This window comes from Haliotis asinina, chromosome 1 (assembly GCF_037392515.1).
Source record: "Haliotis asinina isolate JCU_RB_2024 chromosome 1, JCU_Hal_asi_v2, whole genome shotgun sequence".
NCBI lineage: Eukaryota > Metazoa > Mollusca > Gastropoda > Lepetellida > Haliotidae > Haliotis > Haliotis asinina.
The window spans coordinates 75,297,470-75,307,203 of NC_090280.1; the positions used below are offsets into that span (position 1 = coordinate 75,297,470).

Sequence of the window (9,734 nt, forward strand, 5' to 3'; positions counted from 1 at the left end):
AGTCATTAACAGAATCTTTAATCTGCTGGGGAAAGACCACAAAAATGAAATTAGACATAGGAATCTTCTTCTAGGTTTTAACGCAGAAACAAAACTATCTGTTAGATGTTCTAAAGAACTGTGCTGTGGGTACCCACAAATGTACCAACCAAAATTCCTATTCCAGATGAAATAATAAAACCAGAAATATCTGTACCTTACCTAAACATCATTAGTCAAGGCAGATATGTTCAAATCATGAATTCTGGGAGAATTAATGTTTGAGGTACTGTAGATTTCAGCTACCGCATGTCTGTCTAAAGTGTGGAGGATGTGAGTGAGTATTGTTTTATATTTTTCGCAATATTCCACCAATATCAAGAACTCCAGAAGCGGATTTCACACATTGTAACTATGTGGGGAATCAAACTCAGATCTTTGGCATGACGAGCAAACACATTAACCAGCAGATATTGGGATAACTGAGTAACTGGGCAATATGGAGATTTCAAAACCAAATAGTGGTCATGTTCAAAGTCAGATAGAAAATCAGAGAGCACTTTCAGCAACATCAAAGCTGAAATTATCCAATTTCTTCAGAGATGGAAAGACAGACAAGTGAATCAATAAAGGCAGACTGTGGAAACTTTGTCATGCCATAAATTCACTGGAATAAACAACAACAAAAACCTCTCAAAAGCATGATGGGTTTTTTTACAGACATCTGCAGCCTTGACCTTGGTTTGCAGCCACTGACCCGGAATAGCAGGTTTACTCCTGACATTTGCATCTGGCCAGACTAATTCTCATAAGTGTTCTACATTTCCCTGAATCACAACACACACTGCCAACAAACAAAAAACTACAGTTTTCACACAAACCACTACACTGAAAAAATAATAAGAATAATAAAATATTCGATAAAATCATAACATGCAGTTGGCAAACTCAAGGTTATTGATAGTGTTTCACCAGCAAAGGGCACATCTTTCCCAGGTAAATATTACAATAAGTAGTAGACAAACAGCATGTCCACTGGAAAGTTTACACAGGCGTGAGTTGGGATCTGATAGATTAGAGTACTTGGAGGATGGCAGCACTAGTCAGCTGTACACAGCAAGATTGACATAACCTCTTGGAATGTTGGCCCTGTTCTGTAGCAACCGATCACTAGCATTCCCAGCAAGCACCAGTGTACATTCTGTTGCTGATATTTTAATATTTCCATGTGTCACTGTATCAAATGTCAGGAAGTAATGGTTTCATCACTTTCATGTTACAGAAAGCATTTCATACTCAAGTCTGCTTATCTATCAGGCTTAATTTAGTCAAAAAAATAACAATGGCATTTTGACAGGATACAGCTGAGAATGAAAATGCATGCTTACATTCGGATAACAGTAGTCACCAAACATGCTTTAATCAATCGGCATATGTGTTCAAGGAATTATTTAAAAAGATAAGAGATCTGTTGCATGGTAATTAAATAACGTCTATGATAAATGATTAGTGGCTAATAACTCTGCACAAATACCACTCGTTACAACGTATTCTGCCATGTTCACCACATTCAGTCTCTTCCCATAAGCACTTACTAACCTCAAAATATATGCTGAAGTAATCTTCATAAGCACACCAAGTCAAGAATAAAAATTAGTATCTCCAATGATAGAGAATTCCACAGGAAGACAATGGTGCAACAATTGGCAACCAAGAGATTGTTATCTTGAAAAGTAACTTCTGTGAGACTGAAGCTGACATTTCACTTTTCAGAAGAAAGATGATTTATAATACAGTAAGTGGCAGGGCAGTATGGGGTCAGAGACACAGAGACAGACATCTTCCTGTCACAGTCTAGAGGAATGGGGTAACGTCAAAACATCTGATCTTAGAAATCGTGCAGAATCAAGAAACATTTTGATAATCAATGAGAATGACCAATAGCACATACTTTGATAACCTTGGCAAACTGTCTTGTGACATGTGATTACACAAAACTAGAACAGACAACTGGTAACTAACATCTTGTAACAACAATCAATAATATAAATGTTTCAGTTCCATTGAGGTTTGGACTTTTTCATATATTTGAAAATTTAATTTTGGAAACAAAATCAAAGTCCACATGTAAAAGTTTTACTAAGTCCATCGTATGTAGTGACATGGTAGTACACATGCAGAAGTAATTACCCTGCTAAGCATCTGGCACATATACGTTACACAGTTTATGTTAACTGATATCTATTAATGAGCATGGCAACAAATTCATATGAAACAGATGCTGTGACTACTAATATTCACATCAAAGGTAACTGTACACGTTGCATTTGAATATCATAAAATACGAATCTCGGAGGTGTCTAGTAATTGTGCTACACTACCTATTTAACTTCTATTGTTATTAAGAAATAGTTCATTGACATCAATCGCTGGTGCAATGTCAGTGATTATGCCAAGCATCAGCCAGTTGTGTATAATTATTTAATAATTATTATTATTATAATTATTATAATTATAATTATCAGGAGCTAAATAATTGCATGACAGAATGTTCATGTTGTTTTCAGTCCCCTGTTACCCTAATTTTGTAACTGTTTATTCAATCAAGTTTCAGACTGCACGCTTGCAGACCATCATGTTGACTTTCAGAATGGCTGATGTCCGTCAGTGCCAGGGAATATGGAAAAATACGACACTACAAAACATAAGATCAGAACTGAAATTCAAGGGTCAGTCTGGTAATCGGCCTTAACACTGCATTTGTTGGAAGAAAGTCATGTTGAAGAAATATTAAACAGGTACACATAAATCTGTTCACCCTTAAAAGTGAAATCAACATTCATTAAACCTCTAACAAAAGATATAAATTACACCAACTGGAAACTGTAGCATGCAGCTGTCATCTGGATGCTGGTTTCAAACACTGATTTATACAGTGTCAGTTTTTTTACAGTGAGTGATTGAACATGTGAAACTGTCTTGTGACTATTTTTACAGACATTTGACAAACACATGTACATTTGATCTGAGACATACACTACATTGGTGAAGTAGGTTAAACTGGAACAAATTGAAATTAAATTCCATGCTGTTATTGTAAATGTAATATGTTCAAAATCTTGTAATTCATTCTAAAATAAACACTACTTGCAAATACAGTTTAGGACTGGTCCTCAATAACCCATTCTGACTTATCGTAACCACAATATCTTATTTAGGTCTAACAAAAATTAATCAAGAGGGTAACAAAGTGTACAAAAACTATTGTATTAAAATAATACATCAGGTTTGAAGTACATTCTTGGTGAACATATATACCTTCTTGGTTCACAATATACCTTAACTACAATTTTTACTTGCATGGCATACAGAGCTGTTTGCTGTAACAAATTCATGTTCTACAGTACTGAAAATATTACACATGACCTTCCAAATGACCTCTTGATAGGTTGTTAGACTTTGAACTTTTGTTCGCTAGAGACATCTGTATCTAATCTGGTTATCAACAAAACTGTTATCAAGGTCACAGGACACAGGTGTTGATCTTCCTGAGTACTTATGTCCCCCTTCAATGAACACCAATATATTGCCTCTTGTTCATTTCTATTGAATTTTGCAGTGTAACATCCCATTTGATAGAATCAGGTCAGGTTAGATTCCCTACAGGCAGTGAGGTGGCATCACCATTAAAGAGATCTATACCCCATATCACGAGCAACAGGAGAGACCATTCAGGATATTTTTATAGCGAATGTATGAAAACAGTAGCCTATATTATTTCACTAGCCTGCAACAGTTGTCAGCTGCATTTTAATGCAGTGGTATAGTGCTAACAACAAACAATTATAAAGTTTGACAATTATATTAATCAATGTGTTTGAAACAAATTGTTGATGTTCTCAAATTCAGACATTTTCCTGAATGGGGCAGTCAATTCATGGCAGGAAGGTTTGAAATTCATATGACATAGTGCAGCTAACTGCAACTATCCATCTTATGCATACAATGCTATCCTTAAAAGTAAGTAAGATAATTACTTCACGAATAATTGCAAGGCATCATTAGGCCATTGCATTTTTTGTTTGAAAAGTTTGTTCCCTAAAAAAATTAAGTGGAGGAGGGGAAAAAACGTCACCACTCAAAGTAATATGAATTCCTTGTAAATATGAAAAGTAGTTTACTTTTGGCAATTTATGAAGTGTCTATGGAGCAAAACACATTATAAAACAAATATTTGTGTGCAAGTTTACATTTTGGCCTATAACAACATTAGAATTTTATTTTTTAAGCTGGTTGAACTATCTTTTATTTTTGTTCCTATTCTTGAAAAAATATGACTGGCTGGTTCGAAAACCAACAAATAAAACTGATCTTGTATAAATGTGAAAATAAATACATTAATCCTTAAAGCAATAATGGCTGATTCCACAGAATAAATGATAAGGTCACTGTCCTATTCCTACTTAGCACAGTGGAGTTGATATTGAGTGAATGTGTTCAAAGTCCAGTGAATGTTCGGAGTAGCAGTAGGAGGTCTTAGAGATAAAGAAGGTACAGACAATTCATCACACTAGATATCACAGCTGATCACTGTCTGATGTCATCATCATCACTACTGACTACCCACACAATGAAACAATCAATGGCTCCCTGGCAACACAAGTTTAAAGATATACATAAGGCTGGACAGTCCTTTTCTTTACCAAGAAGAATGTGTCAGCTAGATTTCCATATTTCAGATTTCATATTTGAGACATTTCATGTGTTGGTTTACTATTTATATCTACTTGTTAATTATGAAGTGATGCAAGTGAGTTGAACAAGGTGCTAGGCTAGTGCTCCAGCGAGCTTGAGGTGCTGGCATCAAGCCCACCTGTGACTCGGTGTACAAACCTTTGAGTCAATTTTGTGTGCAGACTTTCAGAGCTGTCACAGCCCCTAGTGTACAGCACACACCCATGTGCACTTAAAAGAACCTATGAATCCCTTGGAAAATTACCAGAAGGTGGACACATTAATACATGCAAACACCTAACTGACGGCATATATCTTGGTATGCTGCAACTTAGTGCAAGAGTTGTATGGTCCCCAGGGAGTTGAGATTGATAATATGTTCAGTCTGAAAGTGACAGGAAAATCAAAGCGCCTATAGGCAGCCCTGGTGGATATCGGCATTATGTATGTAAATATTACCAAAAACATAGTAATAATAGGACAAGATGCAGAAGTATAAAGTAAAGTCATCAAACTCCAAAAAAGAGAACATGTTTCACAAAATTTTGATGAGTCTCCTGAAAAGTGTACTAGTATATAATACAACCATCACACAACACAATATTGATGTCAGGTTCTCTTCTTTCAGGGCATTACATTGGATCTATTTGCTTTGCTGCTTATTGCCAAAGACATATGACAGATCTGTAAATAATCAAGTCTAGAACATACAGTGCACTGACTGGCAATACAAGTGTACTGAACAGCATAAGAAACATAACTCTAGTGTTTTGTCAGGTTTGTAAAAAGGAGACATAAATATGAAGTCTTACCACGTGGTTGTGTTACCTGTCTATCACAATAAGCATGGGTTACTTAGACTAACTATCACCCCTATCTTCATCAGTATTATATATTGCAAGTGAGGATCTCACATTTATAACAACAAAATGTAAGTAGTTTATTCAGGAAGGTTTGGATTTGGGAGTTATTTGAGGTTCACATTTCATTAGGGAGGTTCACACCTCATCCCTCAAACGCCCACATCCACCAGCGGTCATAGATGTTTTATTCTGAACCAGGATGCTACATGCCAAAACACACCTGTATATACCACTAAACATGCTAAATACATGTCACATGGAGTGTCTGGCAATATCACTTACAACCCACAGCTTTTCAGCTGAAAATAATCAATGAACCAAGTTAACCCTTTCTATTTATAGACAGGCTCCTCTTATAACAGACTATCTTGTACTTGGTTCATATAAATTGAACAATAGCGTCAAAGGCTACACCACCTTTCAACTTCCTGAAACAGGAGCTCTACATGTTTGTTTCAATGTCCTCAGACTTGTGAGAAAATGGGGAGGGGAGTCTAGACTTGCGTCATTAACTGGAGTTCAACCAACAGGTGCTATCAGGTGCTGATTAAGAAGTTAATCAGGCTGTATATTGTGTAAATATAATTTTGCTGAAAACTGTCAATCACCTTTGATTTAACATTCATTCTTGAGAAATTTAAAGTAACTGACATATTAAACAAGTTAACAGATTAATATGTTCATACACATACACACATCTTTAATACAGAAATAAAAGACCATACCTGTTGTTAATTATATCTCTGCTCTGTTTCTGACAAATATTAGTGTGTGACCTTTGTGTATACTAGGATGCTGAGACTGACTGTAAATGCCAATAAAAGAATAACCAAACTTTTACCATAAATCGGAAGTTACAACACATATACATCAAAATCAAAAATGTTTTCATGCATGTTTAACTTAAACAAAACAATTCTTCTATATAAACAGCAACATTAGGTTTATCAAAGATATTGATCAAATTATAAAAACCCTTCAAGAACATCTGCAGAATTATGACTGATAGGTACTGGGAGAAAATAGGAAATCCGCTTTCAGGCTTAAGTCACAACCCTGAATAGCCACAATATTTCCATGTCTCTGTACAAAATAAACCTTGAACGTTGTGACTACTGAGGCGTGTATGAAACATTCCTATACACATGAGAGAACTCTGTCAACGACAGCCTCTGTGCCCAACTTTGTGGTCTCAATCACTTTCCATTCATATTTTGGACTGGGGCACTTTCAGCTTGTATTTTGTTATTGGCTGGGTGGGCGTGTCGGCTTGGCTCCAATTGCAGTAATTTAGCTTTTTGGCATTCACCACTGAGCGGACGGGTTATTCAAAGTATATATCTCACCTGCTGCGAATGAATGCAACGACACTCAAAATATTCATTATTGACTTCTTACTGCATGGAGACTTGTTCGTGGAGGACGTGTGGCGTTACTTTGCCAATATACAATCAGGTCAACATCGATCCAAATTATGTCTGTCATGGAATTATTAAACCACAACAAACACTTATATTGTTTTCTGCTGGAATTGCGGTAAATATTTGCCCCAACGTGACATGAACAGTCGAGATGACACAGTCACGCTGTTGTAGTCACATGTAAACAAATAAACGTGAACGGGCCACGAAGCACTTCTAGACGCTAAGCTGTACAACTTTGTAACAAAATAATATTCCACGCACCTGCTAAAATTCCCTTTAGTGTCTTGGCACCACTTCTCGGCGCGGCTGCCATTTTACTTCCATCTCTCCCGTAAAATGGGGACACTAGCCCCTGCGTTCCCCTGTCCATAGCGCTGTCAACTACACTGCGGTTGCATCAGTAATAACACCGGCGCGTCACCAGTTGCTCGTCCGATAATCACGCTAGCATCCAACGCCCTCTACACGTGGGAAATTCTGTGACCTAGGTCAAGGGTCATGTTGGGTTTCAGGTCATTTCCGGCACATGAACATTCAGAATATGTCGGATTGTATTGGATTATGATGGCATGTCAATCGTGAAATACGAGGAAGAATACAAAGTGCATGCGGTATATAATACTTTTATCAAAAAGAATTGTCCACAAATAGTCAATGAACTGGAAATGTCAGTAATTCGCTGTTCGAAGCATATATTTAGACTAAATTAATCAGCGATGCTCCGATTGAACTGATTGGTTTTCGTAAGGGATAGCGTATTCCTCAAAACATTTTCTAGCTTTGTAACTGTTGACACGCGAATGATCTGGAACCAGAAAAGAAAAAGAATAATAAACAGATACATTTTACACTGACATGAATTATGCAGCTGTATTGAGTGAATTCTATGGGTTGACATTTAAATTTTCTTTGTCAACTCTTGGTTCGAAAATCAACAGTAAATATAAACGTCATACAGAAAATCCCCGATCGATGTTTCAAACATCGGAATCCCTGAATATACAATCATCAAAAGGTATGTGTATTTCTTACGAAGTGTTTGCAATGACACAAATGTTTTAATAATTCATGTCAGCATTTTAACAAGCATTTACAGTAAAATATGTTTGTGGGTTTTTTTAATTACAGTATTACGGTGGTACGGAATAATAATAATAGGATGAGTGAGTGAGTGAGTTTAGTTTTACGCCGCACTCAGCAATATTCCAACTATATGGCGGCGGTCTGTAAATAATCGAGTCTGGACCAGACAATCCAGTGATCAACAACATGAGCGTCGATCTGCACAATTGGGAACCGATGACACGCGTCAGCCAAGTCAGCGAAGCTGACCACCCGATCCCCTTAGTCGCCTCTTACGACAATCATAGTCACCTTTTTATGGCAAGAATGGGTTGCTGCATGAAGACCTATTCTATCCCGTGACCTTCACGGGTCAATATTAGGATGAAGTTGACCAGATCACTGGTAACCAGTGGTAACCCAATGCATCTATTTGTAGTTTGAGTTTATATTTTTACACCATATAGTCATATTTTTAGGATCATACATATTTAAATTTAATGTGCCACATCCCAAAGACCAATTGTATCCAAGAAATTTCTGTTCAGCATGTTTTTATGCAAATATGTGTAGTTCAGCTACCTCATAACAGAAAAGTAAAACTAGCCTAAACATCTACCGCGATATAGCAAATCGCATTTTAAATTCAAATTATTGCCCGACGTTAAAAAGAGTTTACTAGTTGGTAACCTCATTTGTCTCGTGTTCTGATTATACGTCGTTCCCATTTGTGAGTGAGTGAGTGAGTGAGTGAGTGAGTGTGGATTTCCAGCCAAATGGGCAGTATTTCAGCCATATCGTCACTGAAACATGATACATAAAATGAATTACATGTACATAACAAACTGTCAACGAAGTGTTACCGTCAAGTAAACACAAATCGAATTTCACAGGTATGGATATAAACTGTAAATCTGAAAGTATAGACAATACAGCAAATAACAAAGTAAAAATCATACACTAACAACAATAGGGTGTCCCGGGTCTTTGACGTGGCATTTTCACTTTCGGTTTATAGTCTGTGTACTGAATGAAAAGTGACATCAAAGATCTGTTTGGTGCTTTTGCTGCAGAATCAGCCACAGTGTTACCATTGTTTCCACCATGACGGGTAACGAACATAAAACAATGTCGTATTGGCAAGTAGCAGGAACGTTAAATAATTCGATGATTTCGATTAATTCGACATGTTCAGAATAAATGCTTTGAATATCCTGAAGACATGAGAGAGTTTAAATTGTTTAGTGTAGGTTGGTTAGTAATATATTTTTGAGTCAGTGAAAAAATCATGATCGCCATGCCATTTCAAAAATATATATTCTGTCTATTATGATTCACCCCCAATTACTAGAAATCGGCATACCCAGCAATTTCAGCGAGGTTATTACTACTAGTTTTATGCATTGTTTAATCCAGTGAGAAGAAATACTTATTTGCCTTTAACAGGGAGACTATATAGAGAGTTGTAGATGATCCCTGCATTATCAAGAAAATTGTTCTCTCGAGTGAGGTCAAATGGGCTGTTTTGACATATTTTGTGTAACTGAACGGCATAAGAATGAAAATGTATTAATTATAAAATTTCATCTGTATAATTACACTTGCAACGAAACCTCATCAGCATCCATGCCTGTAAACGAATGTTATTCCTTATTAGTTGTAGAGCTAATAG

The 9,734-nt window shown here is 36.5% G+C and overlaps 1 protein-coding gene across 1 annotated transcript in view; it reads right to left on the reverse strand.

Moving 5' to 3' along the window:
- The window catches only part of LOC137297171 (tricarboxylate transport protein, mitochondrial-like), a 43,663-nt gene extending 36,196 nt beyond the window's left edge, over positions 1-7,467 (reverse strand). Inside the window, exon 1 of the mRNA XM_067829187.1 lies at positions 7,262-7,467. Within this exon, the coding sequence (XP_067685288.1) occupies positions 7,262-7,370 (109 nt within the window). The 5' untranslated portion in view covers positions 7,371-7,467. The remainder of the gene's footprint in view (positions 1-7,261) is intronic.
- Positions 7,468-9,734: the final 2,267 nt, after the last annotated feature.